The sequence below is a fragment of the Podarcis bocagei genome (genome assembly GCF_964188305.1).
Source record: "Podarcis bocagei genome assembly, chromosome: 6".
NCBI lineage: Eukaryota > Metazoa > Chordata > Lepidosauria > Squamata > Lacertidae > Podarcis > Podarcis bocagei.
The window spans coordinates 24027629-24048010 of record NC_138130.1 but is presented as its reverse complement, the minus strand read 5'-3'; the positions used below and the strand labels follow the sequence as shown (position 1 = coordinate 24048010).

At 45.5% G+C, this 20382-nt stretch overlaps 1 protein-coding gene across 1 annotated transcript; it reads left to right on the top strand.

The window, feature by feature from the left end:
* Positions 1-1703: 1703 nt before the first annotated feature.
* On the top strand, positions 1704-19485 carry SLC10A2 (solute carrier family 10 member 2; the record flags this gene model as incomplete). Its single annotated transcript, XM_081199159.1, has 6 exons — positions 1704-2143; positions 8377-8495; positions 12962-13050; positions 13134-13309; positions 15924-16081; positions 17944-19485. 6 exons carry the CDS (start codon positions 1704-1706, stop codon positions 18111-18113), a joined length of 1152 nt encoding a protein of 383 aa, XP_081055285.1. The 3' UTR covers positions 18114-19485.
* Between the last annotated feature and the right edge of the window lie 897 nt (positions 19486-20382).

The following is a 20382-nucleotide window of genomic DNA, read 5'->3' as shown; positions in this document are numbered from 1 at the left end:
TCACCATAGTGGTTTTTAGGCCTGGCTCTAGGTTTGGGGGAATCCTCAGCAGGGATAGGAGAATCTGTCAATTTCAGTTTCTCTCAGTTCCTTGTGTTCCTCATTCTTAAGTTCAGTCCTTTATATTCCCACATCAGTTGGTGCTTTTGAAAAGTCCTCATACAAATCCATCAGCATTTTAGTGCAAATTCTTCCTACATTTTTGTATGCAATTTTGCTTAATATGTGGTTACGAACTTAATTTGTTCCAGAGATCCTTTCTTAACCTGAAACCGTTCTTAACCTGAGGTACCACTTTAGCTAATAGGGCCTCCCACTGACGCCGCACGATTTCTATTCTCATCCTGGGGCAAAGTTCTTAACCCGAGGTACTACTTCCGGGTTAGTGGAGTCTGCAACCCAAAGTGTTTGTAACCTGAGGTGTTTGTAACCCGAGGTACCACTGTATTATTATTATTATTATTATTATTATTATTATTATTATTATTATACCACCTTATACCTGGAGGTCGCAGGGTGTTTCACAGAATAAAATCAAAATATAAAACCACAAAATACATAATCAAAATAAATACAACCCAATAACACCCCCCCAAGGTACATAGGATGTCAATCAAATCAACCAAAGGCCTGGTTAAAAAGGAATGTTTTTGGCTGGTGCCTAAAGGTATATAAAGAAGGCGCCAGGTAAACTTCCCTCGGAAGAGCATTCCATAGACAGAGAGCCACTGCAGACAAGGCCCATTCTCGTGTTGCCACCCTCCAGACCTCTCAAGGAGGAAGCCACAAAGAAGGGCATCAGATGTTGATCTAAGGGGACACAGGGCAGATCTGTGAGTGAGGAGCTCCACCGCACACTGCCCCTGCCTTTGCTTGGAGACCCCTGAATTCCAACTGCAGCCAAGGAGAACAGTCCTACGATATCACCAATTTTCTCAGGTAGTCAAGAAGATTATCATGAATGCCAACACGCTGCCCTTACCTTTATGCAATGTAGTCAAAACAGGCAATCTTCCAGGAAAGATAATTTCAATAATAAACCTTGAGTACAAAGAGACACAAACATGAACACGTGAAGAAGACCATGGGAGAATGAAGGGCGCGTTTCACCTCAACATTTCAGAATAAGACAAGGAGACACAGACCACCTATCATTGTATTTTTCAGCTGGAAATATTAGGGTTGGGTATGAGGACACTGTTGCCCTTTGGATGTTGGGTGACAAGCCCCACCAATCCATGCTTCCTGGAAATGATTGGAATTATAGTCTTGCAATAACTGGAGGGGACTAAGTTGGGGAAAGCTGCTTTAAAGTGTGGCATATCACATTAAGTTAAATGAAAAACAAAGCAAGGCAAAGAAATAAATATGAGAAAGTAAGCCCTTAAGAGGTCCTCGTGATCCTCATTTCACTATATTCGCTATTCCTTCCTGATGGCCCTTGTGTTTAAATATTAAAATTAAAAATTGGCCTGAAGTCAAATTTGGGGATAAATGATTGATTCAAAGTGTCTGTACATTCATTTGTACAACTGGAATGTTGTGACTCAGCAGTTGTTCTCAGCTCTAAACCTTGACAGCGACCAAGTTCAAGTGTTTATTTAGCACTTTATTGCCCCTTGTCATTTAAAAATGAACTGCTTTGAGTTACTAGCATCCATACAGAGTTTAAGAGGTTAGCAGAGTGTTTCGTTGCTGTAAAAATGCAGGACCACCTTTCAAGCACAGCGGGCATCTTGACCTCTCAATTTTTGACAACTCAGCCAACTCCGAATTTTTCATATTGCTCTGCCAACGCCACGATTTGCAATGGCACATCCTGTGTGCTATCTACTGACGATTACAACAGAGTTTTGAGCACCATTTTAAGCACCGTCCTAACAATCTTGTTGGCAATGGTGATGTTCTCCATGGGCTGCAACGTGGAGCTGAAGAAATTTCTAGGACACATTAGAAGGCCATGGGGCATAGCCGTAGGCTTCCTCTGCCAGTTTGGAATTATGCCTCTGACTGGTTTTGTGCTGTCGTATGCCTTCAATATACTTCCTATACAAGCTGTTGTGGTGATCATCATGGGCTGCTGTCCTGGTGGAACATCTTCCAATATTTTAGCCTACTGGGTAGATGGTGACATGGACCTAAGGTAAGAGATATTGGCTTTCAACGGAATTGCCTCCTTCCCTACAGACCCTCTCAGGTGCTAATGTTGGTGGAGAGTGTCCTTTTGCTCATTCCACTGCCCTCAGAAGCTCAGGAGGTTGCAGTCCAGGATATGGCATTCTATGTGGCAGCCCCTAAGTTGTGGAACTTCCCACAGAGTTGCGTCCAGCACCTTCATTATATAACTTTTGGTGAATGCTGAAGATACATCTGTTCTCCTTGGATTTTTACTCTTGAGATGTATATGTTTAGGATCCACCTTATTTTGTTAAGCTTAAGTTCTTTTAAACTGCTTTTCATATTGTATAGCATAGGCGCCGACTCCATGGGGCTTGAGGGGGCCCGAGCCCCCTCAAAAATTCGTTTGGGGGGGCTCAGCCCCCCCAATAATCTCGGGCGGCGGTGGGCGCGTCCGCGGCTTTTATAGGGCGCCCGGCGCGCACCAGCTCGATAACGGGCACCGGCGCGGCGGGGGGCGCCGGGCCAGGGGAGGAGGGCGGCCGGCCTGTCTCCTTGGCAACCCCATTGAGCAGCGCCGGCTCCCCCGGGAGGGCCATCCCCCCGCGCCGCCGATCGCCAACACCGCCGACGCTGTGGCTGCCCGAGCCCGAGCCTGAGCTTGAGCCCGACCCGGAGCCCGAGCCCGACCCGGAGCCTGAGCCCGAGCCCAAGCCCGTCAGTCAGTCAGTCAGGAAGGAAGGAGAAATGGGGAGGGAGACGAGGGAGGAAAATTGCGCGCAGGGTGAAGAAAGGAGAAGGGCGAACGAGACGAGCTTCCAACCCAAAAAAGGGCTGGAAGACTGGGAGGATGCAGGATCGGGAAAGAAAGCGACGCCTTCCCCGCCCGCGACGTCGCCCGCTTGTCATTGGCAGCGCAGCGGGCGCCCAGAGGGGCTGGGCACCGGCGCAGGGCCGCTCCGCAGCCGCAGAGGACAGCTGCGCGGCTAGCAAGGTGTGCCGCGTAGAGCGCGGCCCTTGTGTGGCCCGGTGGCCAGGCAAGCTCGGGCGGGGACCCCCATGCGAATCTAAGACGGGAGAAGAGGGCAGAGCAAAGGGGGTCCCTTCCCCAACCTCCGGCTCTGAGACTTCCCTGAGCCCCAGAATAGCGAAAGGATTTTCTCTTCTTCTTTTTTTATAAATATTTTATTAAGGTTTCAAATACAAAGTTAGAAACATACACTGAAGAAAAAAGTAAAAGAACAAGAAAAAGAAAAAAAGAAAAAGAAGAAAAGAAAACCAACCATTCAACACATTTTTTATATAACTAACTGGACTTCCTCGCATCTCCCTTACCCTGCATTCTTTATAATAAAGATATCAGCAAATTATTACCTTGTTTCGTACCTTATTTTGTACTTTTCAAATACTATACCTCTAAATTTAACATACTTTTCATCAGTTACTTATATCTTAAATTAAACATAGTATTACCTTAGATTTTGACCTTTTCTTACTTAAAATATAATTTCCTGTTTCCCAAATCTAATTGCTGAAGCTATAGTTTCCGAATCGTGTAAATTTTTAACATTCATACAACTTATATTGTTTTTGTAAATAGTCCTTAAATTTTTTCCAGTCCTCTTCCGTTGTTTCTTCTCCCAAATCTCGGATTCTGCCAGTCATTTCAGCCAGTTCCATGTAGTCCATCAATTGCGTCTGCCACTCTTCCAGTGTGGGCAAATCTTGTGTCTTCCAATATTTTGCGATAAGTATTCTTGCTGCTGTAGTTGCATACATAAAGAAAGTTCTATCCTTCTTTAACACTTTCTGGCCAACAATGCCCAAGAGGAAGGCCTCTGGTTTCTTGGGAAAGGTATACTTAAATACCTTTTTTAACTCATTATAGATCATTTCCCAGAAGGCCTTCACTTTTGGACAAGTCCACCAGAGGTGAAAGAATGTCCCTTCAGCCTCCTTACATTTCCAACATTTATTATCAGACAGGTGATATATTTTTGCAAGCTTGACTGGGGTCATGTACCACCTATAAATCATTTTCATAATATTTTCCTTCAAGGCATTACATGCCGTGAATTTCATTCTGGTGGTCCATAACCTTTCCCAGTCCTCAAACATGATGTTATACCCAATATCCTGAGCCCATTTTATCATGGCTGATTTGACTGTCTCATCCTGAGTGATTTTCTCTTCAACCTGCCCTCCATCCTCTTGCAGAAAACTCTTTGCCTGCCCTGCCCGTATCTCGTTTTTGCTTTTTAATTCCACACACGCACCCTTCGGACTTCGTGGCAATCGGGCGCGCGGGTGCGTTTCCTAAGAGAGTGAGGACCCCCGCCTCCTCCCCACCTGCTCCCTCGCCAGCCAGCCAGCCGCGCGCCCTAGCCGGAGAGCCCCGGCCGTCCCCGTCGCGCAATCGGCTGGATCTCCCTTCAGCAGGCCGTGCTCACAACTCGGCCCAGGGACCCCCCAGCAGCGGATCTCCAGCCCAGCTGAAGAATCCGGCAACAAGCCCCCTCCTCCCCAATCGCTCCGCCGAAATACGCTCCAAAACCCCCCAGATAGGCCGCCGGCCGCCAAGTCTAGTGGCGCCCTGAGCGAGGGTCTCTCCCCAACACCGCCACCTCGAACTGCATTCTCCCGGCTACCCGAGCGAACCAGCAGCAGGACCCCGGTATGGGCCCCCCCAATATTTTTTATAAGTCGGCGCCCCTGTTGTATAGTAATGTGTTTTAATGCTAATGTTGTGTTTTCATTGTTCTAACCCATGCTGGGATGTTAGGGTGAAGGACAGGTAATGGAATAAATTTAATAAAGATGATGATAATGATGATGATCAGATACCTGGAACAAGAATAGCCTCTAAGGTATCTCACTCAAATCCTTCCCTGAATTATAGTGCCAACGCTGTATACATTAATTACTGAAAAATTATTGCGGCGTGAAGCCACACAATCGAGAAAGCTGCTTGGAACTTGCCTGCATCATGGCTCCATAGAACAGCAAACCTTGATGCCGCACGGCAAACTTACGCTGAACTTCCCAGAAGGGAGAAACCCATACAAAGCTGCTGGATGTATAGAGCTACTAATAAGGTTATCTGGAATGTGTCTGTTGATGATGAACGATTGCATGCTAGTCCATCGGTAAACATATTTTGGGTTGGTATTATCTACTCAGGCTGCTATTCCAGGCTCACCTGCAAAGTTATTGACTCTAACGCCACAGTTACAACAGCAAGGGCAGATAGAGAAGTATGTTGTTGTTGTTTAGTCGTTTGTCGTGTCCAACTCTTCGTGACCCCAAGGACCAGAGCACGCCAGGCACTCCTGTCTTCCACTGCCTCCCGCAGTTTGGTCAAACACATGCTGGTAGCTTCGAGAACACTGTCCAACCATCTCGTCCTCTGTCGTCCCCTTCTCCTTGTGCCCTCCATCTTTCCCAACATCAGGGTCTTTTCCAGGGAGTCTTCTCTTCTCATGAGGTGGCCAAAGTATTGGCGCCTCAGCTTCAGGATCTGTCCTTCCAGTGAGCACACAGGGCTGATAAGAATGGAGAGGTTTGATCTTCTTGCAGTCCATGGGACTCTCAAGAGTCTCCTTCAGCACCATAATTCAAAAGCATCAATTCTTCGGTGATCAGCCTTCTTTATGGTCCAGCTCTCACTTCCATACATCACTACTGGGAAAACCATAGCTTTAACTATACGGACCTTTGTTGGCAAGGTGATGTCTCTGCTTTTTAAGATGCTGTCTAGGTTTGTCATTGCTTTTCTCCCAAGAAGCAGGCGTCTTTTAATTTCGTGGCTGCTGTCACCATCTGCAGTGATCATGGAGCCCAAGAAAGTAAAATCTCTCACTGCCTCCATTTCTTCCCCTTCTATTTGCCAGGAGATGATGGGACCAGTGGCCATGATCTTTGTGGTTTTTTTGATGTTGAGCTTCAAACCATATTTTGTGCTCTCCTCTTGGTGGCTATTCCATTTGACCTCAGCCTGACTTTGAAATAACAGGAGAACCCACTACAGTAGTAGTAGCAACAGCTATCAACAATAGATTCTACTCCCATTTGGAGCACACATTTTCCCACCTAAAGTTTTTTTCCAAATTAGTATTTGTCCTGGAGTTTATCCGATGGGGCAAAAAGCAATATAAGGGGCAATGTACATTAGGAAAATGGTACGGGGGGGATGGTAAGTCACTCTTTCCCCCAGTACTGCTGCCTTGATCTGATTCAGCAACCCCTGAGACTGTTTTGAGCTTTTTATCGTGGGGGCGGGGGCGTGCAGCAGATCCTATGGCATGCCTCCCAGTGTCTTGAGTAATTTGGCTCTGAAAGAACTTTTCCCCCACCCTAAAATGCTAGGCATATCCTTCATGAGACAAACCACCCCATCAAGGCCATCACCTCCACACCTTGCTTGAGAGCTTCCAGCAGCATCTGACTGGCTGCTTTGAATCAAATAACTTTAGATTAGGAAGAGACCTTGAAGGTTGTATAGTAAGACACACACACACACCCCGGCTCAATTTCACATCAGTGATGTCGGTCTCTTTTGGCAGAGGCTGATCAGCCACTATCAGAGATGCAGTGCTAGCATCCCTGAGTGACAGAGGCTGACTAGACTCTGCTTAAACACCTGCAGTGAAGGAGAGCTTCTGTTCCACTGCTGAACAGCTCCTATCCTTGAGACATTTCTCCTAATGTTTAGTTGAAATCTGCTTACTGGCCATTTCCACCCATGCATTCTAGTCCTGCCCTCTGTGGCAACAGATAGCAATCCTGCTCCATCTTTTGTGCATGGCAGCCCTTTCAATATTTGAAGACAGCCGGAATATATGAGGGTGTTGTTGTTTTTAATCTCATGTGGCACAACTCTTACATTCTGCATCGGGGCCCATCCTAATACACACATTTGTCTCAGACCTGCTGCACTACCAAGTTGCCTTTGAAACTCCGTAGCTCAGGCAGGACATTTAAAAACAAAGCAAAACACTATACGGTGCAAATATTCATCCCACTCCAGAGATCCTCAGACCCACAAGGCCTGCTTCACAGGTGATCCACAGTGCCGGCTGGATGGCTTGCCAGGGAGAAAGGTCTTCCATATGGAATGCATATGGAGAAACATACAAACTTATGCCTGCAATAACATGTTGCTTGAGCTTGTCTTTTGTCTCCCACACATCCCTTGTGTTTTCTGCACCAGGGCAAAGGGTTTTTCCTGGAATACTTTTGTAATAAAAATCTGTACCCACTTCCAACATTAATGGAGAAAAGGAGTTAAATTCCTTCTCTCCCCCCCCCCCCCAGTCTGGCAAAAGACTGAATTGGCCTGTTTTTAAATAGTGTCATATTTAAACACTTTCTGTGATCCTATAACCTCTGCACGGAAGTAAATTCTATTGTTTTCAGTGGGTCTTATTCCCAGGTAGGTGTGCTTAAAGACTTTTGGCCACCATCTTTAAACTTCAATTCTGGCATTTACCAGTTTTGACTTTTCATTGTAGCCAAGAATTTAATTTTCTCAGAACCAAAGGCTTCACATTCTAACTTGGCGCCATCTTGTGATTACCCACATAATCCTATCAAACAGCATTCCTTCCTCAGTGCTCTCAAGACTGAAGGGACATAAAACCCCACTTAGCAAATATAGTACGAACAACCCAGAAGCGGCTCTCAAGGTTCCTGTACTTTTCAGATGACCCTGCTATAGCATACAAGTTCTTCCAAGAGCCAGTGTGGTGTAGTGGTTAAGAGCGGTAGTCTCCTAAACTGGGGAACCGGGTTCGCGTCTCTGCTCCTCCACATGCAGCTGCTGGGTGACCTCGGGCTAGTCACACTTCTTTGAAGTCTCTCAGCCCCACTCACCTCACAGAGTGTTTGTTGTGGGGGAGGAAGGGAAAGGAGAATGTTAGCCGCTTTGAGACTCCTTAAAGGGAGTGAAAGGCGGGATATCAAATCCAAACTCTTCTTCTTCTTCTTCTTATGAGGAAGAGGAGAGAATAAGACCTTCTCCAACTGTTTTCAACCAGCAACCTCCTTAAACCAGCCTCCAGGTGTTTTGGACTACAACTGCCATGAGCCTCAGCCAGGACACAGTTGGTTGGTGTTGTAGTCCAAAACACCCACTCCAGAGCCATAAGAACCAGCCTAAGTCTGTGCTGAGCCTCCATTTAAAAGCCATGGACTCACCAACGCAAAAAGTATTTGTAGCTTGCATGGTACAAACAGTAATCACAACCAATTCTCTTGCAGCATCAGTATGACAACATGTTCAACTTTGCTGGCTATGGGAATGATGCCACTTTGCCTCTTCCTTTATACCAGAATTTGGACAGACTACAGCTCCCTTTTAATCCCCTACGACAGTATTGGTAAGTCACATTTGTACCTTTTCCCACAGCAAACATTCTCTTATCATACATCTGCAGGGCTCCATGCAACTGAGTTCTTGCGTTGCGTGTTGAGACCCCGCAGCCACCCCCTCGTTGGAAATAACTCACACAAGGACACAGATATTAGGTTTATGTTATTGGGCAAATTTTGGCCACAACTTGTGAGCGGTATTGGTTTAGGCATTGATTGGACCTGACTGTATCTGACTCCTGCCCATTGTGCAGGAAGTCCAGTAAGGGTAAGCCACCAGTAGGGGGAGCCCTTTTGATGTGAACCAACTCAAGCTCCCCCTGGTGTTCCCGCCGGGGTCGTGTCAAGGCCTTAGCCCCCCAGCCGGGCTTCAGACTAGATCAACACCCCCGGATTCCTTTAACGGAATACCCTTAAGCATGGAGGGGCAGGTGATGGCCACATCTCCCCTCCCCCACACAAGGTCAAACAATGCCTAACCCTAACCCTAACAAAGTTGTGACGATTACTATGAGGTAGGCAAAAACCAAGTGGCCAGTGCCAATTTGCCAAGTGGAAAAATTCCTACCAGGCCCCTCAGACAACCAAGGTGACCAACCGAAGTCCATAGCAAGGCCATTGCCTAACCTGCAAAATAGGGAGGGAGGGCGGGTGATTGAGGAAGCGAGCCAAAGAGGAAGTCCTCTGGCTCGCTCCTCTGTTTAAACGGCCCCGGCCACGCCCCTACAGCCAGCGGATTGGCTGACCGGGCTCTGACATGGCTGGGATCCCCCAGGCAATGGGGGACAAAGTCCCCCACCCCCGGTGGGGAGTGGGTGGCCACGCGGTCCACCGCAACTCCTCCCCACTGGGAAGTGGAGTGGATCTAGCGGAAGCCGGCACAGTGAGTCCCATTCGTGCAAGGGGACTTTTACCCCCTCTCCCCCGAACCTGGTCAGGAGAACCCCCAGAACAGCAAACATGGCAAGATGGGACACCCAACAAGCAGAAATGCTTTGGCTGGTGGAACACTAGCTGTAGCATGACATTGAATTCCACCATAAGTCTACAATGCCAATGCACCATTGACCTCTACACTCAGAAGTGTAGAGCACCTCTGTAGTGCTGAATTAGGGGTTGGTGAGTGTGCTGCTTCATCATTTCCCATTCCCTCACTCCAGATGTGCACACTTATTTGAGCTTCCAGAGTAGCTTCCTCCTAGGCTACACAGTCTGCGCTGGCACAATGTAGGATGGTCCCTCACAATAAGGACCAGAGTGCCCCAGGCTTTTGCCCAGGATGTGTCTTACATTTCCAGTGGTGCCCTTATAAGTTCAGTTAAGACAGCATCAATGCACACTTCTGTTTTTTGAGGGGCTGTGTATCTATGTCTCCACATTATCAATCAACATCCTTTGTGGAAATGGAATGATGGTACTGATAACATTTGAAGTTTAAATGCTCAGTAGAAGCTGGACTGAGTTGCACCCTGCAGAGTTGCACCCTGACATTTCCATCAGGTGCAAAGATCTCCACAAAATTTACTTCAATTCTGGGATGAATTGTGGGGTGCATTTGTAAGGGCTCCCAGATTTCATGTGGGATGAGATAAAATCAGCAAGAAAAGACATGCTAAACTTACGTTTTAACTAAACGAACGTGGAATAGCCATTGTGCCAAGAAAACACAAAACGAACTAATATATGTTTCCAAAAGAACATGGAATATAGGGAGAATTGTGTGACAAGCAAACTATTATAAATAGACAGGTATGTTTATATCAAGAATCCTTTGTATAAGACTGTGATGGAAAGACTGTCTTCTGGTCCCCTTAACAGATCTGAAGAACAGGCTGGTAGCCAATGTGACCATTAGTATAGTTTGTGGCCAGTGATATTATTCATATACTTAAAACCAAAAGATCATGCCCAGACTGTCAAGTTACCATGTACAAAAAATAAATAAATGTGCAAGCTCTGTCCACAGTTTTTGCTAGCAGAAAGTCCAGACAGGTTGGTAACACAGGCATTAGATGTGGAGTGCTGGAGATTGCTACCAACAAATTCAGATGCTCACTTGGATGTGTTCTGCACCAAACATGATATCATAATGCAGCCATAGCAGAAGTTCTGGAAAAAACAAGCAATCTATATAGTTCTGCACATGTGGTGATAAAGCTTCTGGTGAAACTTATCAACCAAGACAGTGTGTTATGGAATGTTCAGTTGCTAAGGAAACTAAACAGGTTGCAGTCCAGCTTCTGTGAGGAGACGGGAATATCTTAGTGTGACTGGAATTAAAACCCCACCCATATTCAGATTGCATATTTGGAACAGGTTCTAGGCTGTAGGGATGCTATGGAATTGGAAGGGGTTAGACACAAGGAATGTGGAGTAGCCAAGAGGGAGCATGAAGAAAGGGTAAGTAGAGAATGAGACTTGGGGAAAATAAGGACAGAAAAGAATCAGCTGAGGCAAGGAGCTAAGAAAGCTCTGAAGAAACTTCACAGCACTTGATAGGCATGGGCTGTATATTATAAGAATGAGAAGCGGAATTTTATGGCTGGTTAGGTGATAGCGTGTTGAAAGGAAGAGGAACAATGTAGTCAGTGGCCTGGAAAGCAAGAACGTGAGAAACAATGAAAGGGAGAAAGGGAGACTGGAAGAAACCTCAAAGGGTCTAGGAAGAAAGTGGGAAGGACTTTGTGGGTGTCAATGGGTTATAGGTTTGCTTGGTGTAGAGTTTAAGCTGTAGTAAGGGAATTCCAGCAGTTGTGACTTTTGTTTTTGCAGACCTTTGCAACTGAGCAACTCTAAAGAGGCAATAAGAATGGAGCAATTTCACATATTCGCTACAGCTAACCAGTCAGTTCTTTGGGTATCATTTTCTGGTCAACATTTGTTGCCTTGGGATCCAAAATTACCTTCAGATCTATACCATTCTACTACTAAGGCATGCTGTGTGCATGGCACAATAATGGGACAACAGTATTACTCTCTGCCTCCACTTCCAAGAACCAAGAAGCCATTTGTTTACCATATTTTTCACCCTATAAGGTGCACCGGCCCATAGGACGCACTTATTTGGGGGGGGGAAATTACCCCCCCCCCGAGCCCCAAAGAGCAAAGAAGCCAGGACATCCCGCTCACTGTCCTGGCTTCGTTTTTAGCCTCGGGGCTGGGGGTCCGGGAGCGAAGGCAAGGTTACGCAACCTCGCCATCGCTCCCGGAGCTTGCAGGGCGGGGGAAGCCCGAGCTTCCCCTGACCCCAGCCCTCAGAACGGGTCCGAGAGCGATGGCGAAGTTGCACGCAGCTTCGCCATCGCTCCCGGAGCTTGCCGGGCTGGGGGGATAGCTTCCTGAAGCCTGCATTCACCCCATAGGACGCACACACATTTCCCCTTCATTTTTGGAGGGGAAAAAGGGCGTCCTATAGGGTGAAAAATACGATAATTTTTTCTTCTTCTTCTGAGAAACAAAATACCCTTGAATGCCACACAACGAGAGAAGCTTTAAACTAGTGCCAGCTATAGAAGTAGAACCCCAAAGGCAAAAATCAATGCTTCATAGCATTGTAAAAAAAGAAAAGGTATGCCACAGAATGACAACGATTAACCACGGGAGAAATAAAGCTGTATTTTTGTTATCCAACTGGGTGAACGTGTGACTTTTTATAGGCTATCAAACACAGAGCCAGCATGGTGCAGCAGGCAGTTGTCAGGACTTTGATCAGCGGCACCGTCTCATGCATGGCAATCCCTGGGTGACCCTGTTAAGGCAATCCCTCGCTCTGTCATCCACAGGAAAATCCCCACCTACACAGCCACGAGCTTCCTGAATGATCCTTCAAGGTAGAAAAGACAACTGTGTGTGAGAAAGCATGGGAATTGAAATAAAGAACGCAGGGTGCTGCCTTATGCAGAATCCGACCATTGCTCCATGCCAGAGTTCCACCTGACATTGGGGGGGGTTCATCGCATGTGCATGACATCACATGTGTGACACATCATGCGTGTCGGGAAGAGACCATGAGGAGGCCCAGCCCCTCAGGATTGATGGGGCTCAGCCCTATTGCCGCATACTTTGGGGGTGAGGTTTCCTCAGCCCCACAGAGTTGGAGCCTATGCTCCATGCAGCTCAGTATTGTCTACACAGATTGGCAGTGACTCTCCTAGGTTTAAGGCAAGGAGTATTTCTTAGCCCTACATGAGGAAGCCAGGGACCTTCTGATGTTTAGAAGACATCTGAAGGCAGCCCTGCTTAGGGACGTTTTTAATGACTGACATTTTAATGTATTTTTAATCTCTTGTTGGAAGCTGCCCAGAGTGGCTGGGGAAACCCAGCCAGATGGGCGAGGTATAAGTAATAAATTGGTATATTATTATTATATATTGACCCCTTCCCCAAACTTGCATTTTCAAGAGATTGCATTGTTTGGACCTCACCCTTCTCAAGCAAAGAGTTCTGTACCCAACCTGTCCTCTTCTCCTTCCAGGCATTTCCCTGGTAGCACTTGTCATTCCCGCTTCGCTCGGAATATTTTTTAAGCATCGATGGCCCGCAAAAGCTAAAATCGTACTCAAGGTAAGGTGTGACATTCCCCAAATGCATATCCAAAAGCTACCCAGAAATGTCAAGGTGTACTGACCTTCTCTTTCCTCCCTCAGATTGGTTCCATTGGTGGTGCAGTTCTCATAGTGCTCATAGCTGTGGTTGGAGGGATATTGTACCAGGGCTCCTGGACTATCACTCCTGCACTCTGGATTATCGGAACCATCTTCCCATTCGCTGGCTATTCGGTGGGGTTTTTTCTGGCTCGCATAGCTGGCCAGTCCTGGCACAGGTAAGGCTCCAGAATACAAGAAAGGAACAGCTTCTGTTTCCTTCAGCCTTGATGTATACACACACGTTGGAGTAATGCTTGCAAATGCACCGCAACAGTTTTGGAACGCTCCAAACATGTTGCAGAACATCTCGTTTTTTGCCATTTTCCAACACACAGCTCTTCTGCAGCTACAAAGCTATAAGAAATACTTTTATAAAGTTGTTCCTCAGCATCCCCACTGCGGCAACATTTCGCGAGCCGTGCCCAATCCACTTATCTGGTGCTGTGCACAAGCAAATTTGTCTTCTCATTTCCTGGGAGCTGACTAATGGCTTCAACACAGAGAGGTGACTGGCAAGTCCCTCAGTGATTACCCAAAGGACGTCCCATTAGTTTGTGCTGTAGAACAGAGATTTGCAAAGGCCAGCCAAGTTGAGAAAGCACATCAGGGACTGAAAGACATGCATGGGCAGACAGCACCCTGTTTTAAAGGCCTTGATATGCATACAGGTCCGAGCAGCCGCAAGGTACCTGAGTGGAATGGCAATATAAGATGCACTTCGCAGCAGAGTCAGGAAGGTCACTTACTGCTATATCTGCAAATTTAATGTCTCGGTCTTTCTCCCTCTTTTGCAATGTACACTGACACAAAATACATTGATGCAGTAGGATACTAGTCACACATTCATGCATCGCGTAAATGACTCTGGATCAGCTCAAGGTGAAGCCGCCCAGGGCCAATTTCAAGGTGTGCATTCAGAATGCAAGTGAGCAATTTTAGGTGAGGTTGCTCAGCAGGGAAGTTCACACCGATTCTTAAAGAACCCACCGTCCGCCATTCAAACTATTTCCATCTTGCCCTTGGTCAATTGCAGAGGGAGCTAACATGGCGCTCTCCGAGCGCTGATGGGATTACAACTGCCAGCAAGCATTGTCCATGGTCTGGGTCCTGGGATGTTGCATGTTGTAGTCCAACAATCTCTGGAAGGCATACAGATTGGCTGCCCCTGGTCAAATGACTGGATAAATATCCAGTGCCTTCCTTGCTCACTTCCCCAGCCTTCCTATTATTCCAGTCATATCGTTGAGCCCTTGGGTACGGAGTTAAGAGAATGGGAGCGCAATCCTATGCATGCTAACTTGGGATTGATCCCCACTGATTTCAGTGGGTCTCACTGCCCAATATGCACCCAAAGCATTGCATCCTGAGACTTCCAGCAGTCGAAATTTACCTAGTGTATTGCAAACTGAGTAGGTCTACTTTTGCACCACTTTTTTCAGTGTGTGAAATCTCTGGTTTGTTCTGGCCACGTGCAGATTAATGAAATGTAGCCCATAAACATAATAGCGATGCAGCCAAGCCAGGCTCATTGTTTAAATATATAACATGAGGACAATTTCTAAAGTGTGTATGTCTTTTTAAAATGTATTGTATAGCCCTAGCTAAATTTAATCATTTTATTTAAACAACAACATGATGATAATACTGCCAGTTCAGAGCTGCTCCCAGCCTACCCAATCATTGCTCATATTTATTTTATTTATTTTACAAATTTTATATACCGCTAGATGGGAAGAAAACCTCTCAGCAGAAGTGCAATTGGCTGTCACACTATCAGGAACACAGTGCCTTTTCAATGTGTACATCACATTATGTTCTGTCAGCACTAATGTGTGCGACATAGTCAGGTCACATTCATTATAACCCTTGTGGAAGGTACCTTTTTATGACCTCGTTTATTTTTCTTAATTGATCTTTTAATTAGCTTTGAAATGCTTTTCAAGCTATATATTTTCATGAAAAAAATTATAATGTTGTAAAGTTATGGTTCTATAACACAAGTAGACCATGGTGTTGTTGTTGCTGTGACATGGCTAAGTTGTTTTAAAAAGCTTTTAAAAAATAGATAAACCAAACATATTATATCTTTATGACTTTATAGCATATAATCACTCTTTCATTAAAGATAAATTATTTTAGTGCTCATTAAAATGTTAATGTAAGGAATAGATCAATGGGACCATTAAGAAGTGCTCACCGCAGAGATTGTGATCAATATATGCTAAGCTTTGATAAGTTTACTATCTCAATAGGGCACGACCTATGTTAAAACCCCAACCTTTTATAAAGGTGGTGCTAAAGGCATCTATACCTGTTGAGATTCTTGCATATATACAAGTAGTGAAGTTACAGGGAAGCAGGCAGAGGGCCTTCTTGGTAGTGGCACCTGCCCTGTGGAACACCCTCCCATCATACGTCAAGCAGATAAAGCACTTTAAGAAGACATCTGAAGGCAGCCATGTATCAGGAAGTTTTAAACGTTTGATGTTTTATTGTTTTGATATATCCTGTTAGCCGCCCAGAGTGACTGGGAAAACCCAGCAAGAAAGGTGGGGTATAAATGATAAAAATTATTATTATTATTATTATTATTATTATTATTATTATTATTATTATTATTATTAAATATGAGAATGTTTGGATGATGGCGTTGTGCAGATTCACCATAAAGAGAGAGTGAACGAGATGTGGTGATTTCACAGTAAAAACCTAGGGTGGGGAGTGAAAGCACCCTAAATCTCCTTATGTGGTTGTGTGTGTGTGATTTTTTAATAATGTTGTTTCTTTTAGGTGTCGTACTGTAGCTCTGGAAACGGGGATGCAGAATACTCAGCTCGCTTCCACCATAGTACAGCTCTCATTCAGCCCAGAACAATTGGAGCTGATGTTTACTTTCCCTCTCATCTACAGTATTTTCCAGCTAATACTTGCAGCAATGTTTTTGGGAGGTAAATCACCCTATGTACACCCCATTCTAATCTCTCTCCCCCCACTTTTTCTCAGTTTGCATTAGAACAAGGGTTTTTACTCCATTTCTTTTAACACTCTCTCTCTCTCCCTCTCTCTCTCTCTATATATATATATAGTTAAAAACAATAACCAAACAGAACAAGAAACTCTGACTTTGTCAATACAATACTGCTCATAAATGAATTAACAAATCCAAGAATCATCAAGGTTGCAAACCGTACAAGTAAATTGCCTTGTGCTCCCCATTCCCCAACCCATATAAACAAGAGGCCAGTATGATCAGTTTGGATCAAAACAGGCCACAACTCTATTGAATACAGATGAAAGATGTTTGGCTTGGGCACGGGGCAATTGAAATACTTCCGGCCTGCCCCCTGGAAGTGACGTGCAGGTCAATCCAGGCGGGGGTTCGTAAGACTTACATCAAACAGGGTCGACCCCACAGGGACCACCGTCTGGGGGAGTGCCTTTGGCCCTGGCCCTGCCTGGGCACATGGACATGACCACTCTCCCCAGATCCCTTTAACGGGATACCCCAGCCTTTGGAGGGGCAGGCAAAGAATACAACCTCCCCTCCATCCAAGACAAAGGATCGCCCCCAAAGGGGTGAGTGGACTTGGCTGCCAATCCAGTCGCAACCTTTGCTGTTGTCCAACAACGTAAGCAGAATATGTCACCTGGCTCAGCTCAAACATCATACTAAAACACGGATGTTAAAGCTTAACCGTTTGGTGCGGTGTCTGAATCGGCAAATCAGCCAGCAAATCAGAATCAGAAGCCACGATTAGCAAAGCATTGTTGCAGGTGTTGCTCCAGCTTCGAAGGCCACTGCACCTAGGGAGTGAGCAAACAGAAATAAAAGGCTAACAAACTGCTCTAAACCATGGCTTACATGGAAACTCAAACCAGAGTTTTGCACGTTGACTTCAACAAGGCCTTCCACCGCCTGCCTTGGCCGTAATTTCATCTCAAGACTAGTGTTCATGATTTATTGCTCATCTCTCAGGGGTGGCTATTGAGCCATACAGCTGCCACATACACCCAGTATTGCTCAATTCCCCTCCAGTCTACAACTCTCTGGGTTGTGCAAATGAGACCTTAAGTTGTATCATCTTAATGACTCATCTGCACCATGCATTTAAAGCAGTATCCTGCCACTTTAAACAGCCATGGCTTTCCCCAAAGAATCCTGAGAACTGTAGTTGGCTAAGGCTGCTGAGAGTTGTTTGGAGACCCCAGAGCTACAATCTCTGGGAAGAGAGGTTGGCTGTTAAGCACCCCTCAGCATTAGCAAGCGATACCAGCCTTAACAACAACAACAGTACACTATTAGCTATATCTTCTCAGAAGGAATTCCCATTTACAGTGGTGCCTCGCAAGACGAAAAGAATCCGTTCTGTGATTCTCTTCGTCTAGCGGTTTTTTCGTCTTGCGAAGCAAGCCCCTTGACGGATTAGCAGATTAGCGCTATTAGCGGCTTTTAGCGGCTCTTATCGTCTTATCGGATCAGCTGATAAGCAGCTTAGCGGCTTAGAAAAGGGGGGGAAGGGGAAAAAACCGCAGGAACTCGCAATACATTTTCGTCTTGCGAAGCAAGCCCATAGGAGATTCATTTTGCGAAGCACCTCCAAAACGGAAAACTCTTTCGTCTAGCGAGTTTTCTGTCTTGCGAGGCATTCGTCTTGCGGGGCACCACTGTAGTTCAGTGGGGCTTACTCACGGGTAAGCGGGTACCAGATCACAGCCCAGCTTTTCCTTGATACACCAGGTTCGGTTAAGTGCTGAAATGCTTTCAATCCTGTCTGTTATGACCTTTGACATGTTGTGCCAATGTTGTTAGTCTACCAGGTGCACAAAAGGTATTTTGCTGATCCAGACTTGACCGATGAGGAGAACGAAGGTGAATCAACGCAGGAGCCAACACACAATACGATGAATGGAGGATTTACTTTGGAGGAGGGAGGAGGAGGAGAGAAGCACATGTCAGCGACTCCCAATGGAAGAGTATAGCCTTGAGCAGGCTGGCTGAAGGCAGGCTGGGAGAGATGCATTGGACTGTGGTGGGCAAGCCCCTCTTGAGATGGCCATGCTGTGTGGTCTGTACTCCCTCCATGCGGAGTAAAAGTGTATATATGTGAATAGACCATATTTCTTAAAGCTACAACAGTTCCACCCCATCTTCAATTCTCCAAAGGAGCACAGACCCTGAATGGGGACCAAGACACCTGGAATTCCATGCACGGCTTGGCAGGGATTAGGGTGTCCGATAACACTATTTAGAAATAAATACATACATACATACATTAAATAAGTGGCTAACTATTTAATGCTCTCCTATGGCTGTAGATTATAAATACCATTAAATCTAAAATCAGTTGGTTAGAGCATCATGCTGATAATGCCAATGTTGCAGGTTTGATCCCCTTATGGGGCAGCTGCACTGCAGGGAACAGGACTAGCTGATCCTCAGGGTCCCTTCCAACTCTACAATTTATGGCTTGGTTATCATTAATCACCACATAATGATCTCTGTCAAAGAGTTGTCGACAGAAAATGTTCAGTCCACCATCTCCTCCCCGGAAGTCACAATCAATGAGAGTTTCATAGGGAGTAAGAGGTTATTAAGACCTTTCGTGCGTGCACCTACAAAGTAGTCTGGCCAGCGTGAACACAGAAGAACTAGGAAATGATGCTTGACGCAGCTGATCATTACAGGGCAGACAAATTCATATTCTGAACCGTTATCATCATCATCAACAACAACATGGGTTTATGAATCACTACCTAAACAACTATCACTAACAACTTCAGCAATGCTCCTCTCTCAAATTAAGTCCTGAATTCCCTGAACTTTTAAAGTTGAGGCACATTGCTTTAGCATCTCCCACTTCACAGATTGGTTACAGGTGGTTCATTCTAAGCAAAGAATGGTGGATAATCCCTCCAGTCCAAATTCATTGTTTCCAAATCATAGGAGCCAACTCCTAGGAGCCAAGATCCCTTGCCCCCCCCAATAAATTATTTGAAGGGACTCGTCTCCCCAAAGTTGATAGGCACTGCCATTCAAATGGTTATGCGGACACCACATCTTGTGATTACCTTGGCCCCCTCAATATTTTATTCAAGTTGACACCTCTGAATTCAAAACCAATGCTGCTTTTTCCAGGGAGAAAAATTGTCTACTGTTTGTGGAATGCTCTCCCCAAGGAGGTTTGTCTGGCGCCCTCATTGTACAGTTATATGCATCAGGCAAAAGAGTTCCTCTTCAACCAAGCCTTTGGCTGATGAACAGTCTATGACCTTTTGAATGTGTTTATGGGGGGGGGGGTTAATGGTTTGTTTTGTTCTTGTTTTTATTATGTACTTTGTGGTTTTATTCTGTATTTTTATGCTGTAAATCTCCCCGAGATCTTTCTATGAAGGGCAGTCTACAAATTTAATAAAGAAATAAATAAAATAAAGAAATACTGTAGACAGAGGACTATTTGCTTCAAAGATTCTTAGCCAAAGCTGTAACACATGGAAAAGATCAATTAACCCACTTCTGGGTGCTGTGATTTAATGTGGCAACGTTATTGCTCTGCATTTTCTATTTAAAATATGCATTTGGCAAGCACAGCTTAAATGACGAATTCTAAGCAGCAAGCATGCTATTTTCCACAATTCAGGGAAAAAGAATGTGCCAAAAGCGAAGCAAAGAATGAGTTGCCGTTGTGGGACAGATGTTGAAAAAGAAATGCCATATTCTGCACCACATGCCAAAGTGTGGAGAAACTCTTTCGCCACATGAGTGCACAGCACTTTGCAGAATTTGCTCCCTTAAATCATCCATAGCATTGCATGTCTCAGAGCAACTGTCCTAGTAAGACAATGCCTGCTGTGTACAACCCTGAAAAAATTAAACATGGTGACTAAGACTGCAATCCTTTGCACACTTGCTCGGAAATGCCTTATGATGTACAAATTCAGACTTCTTACTTCCAATAAACATGAGGAGAACTGGGAGGCATGCCCCACAGAAAACAGTGGAATTGGATTTACAGTCCAACCTAAGCATGACTACTTAAAGCAATGATCTGAATCTCTTGTACAGAGATGGGGAAACAGTGACCGGCCAGATCCATTTCCCATCAGCCTCTGCCAGCCTGACCAACAGTCAGTGATGATGGGAGCTGTAGCCTATCAACATCTGAAGAAGCACAGGTTCTCCATGCCATGCCTTGCCCTAGTGTGTGTGTGTGTGTGTGTGTGTGTGTGTGTGTGTGTGTGTGATCTTCAT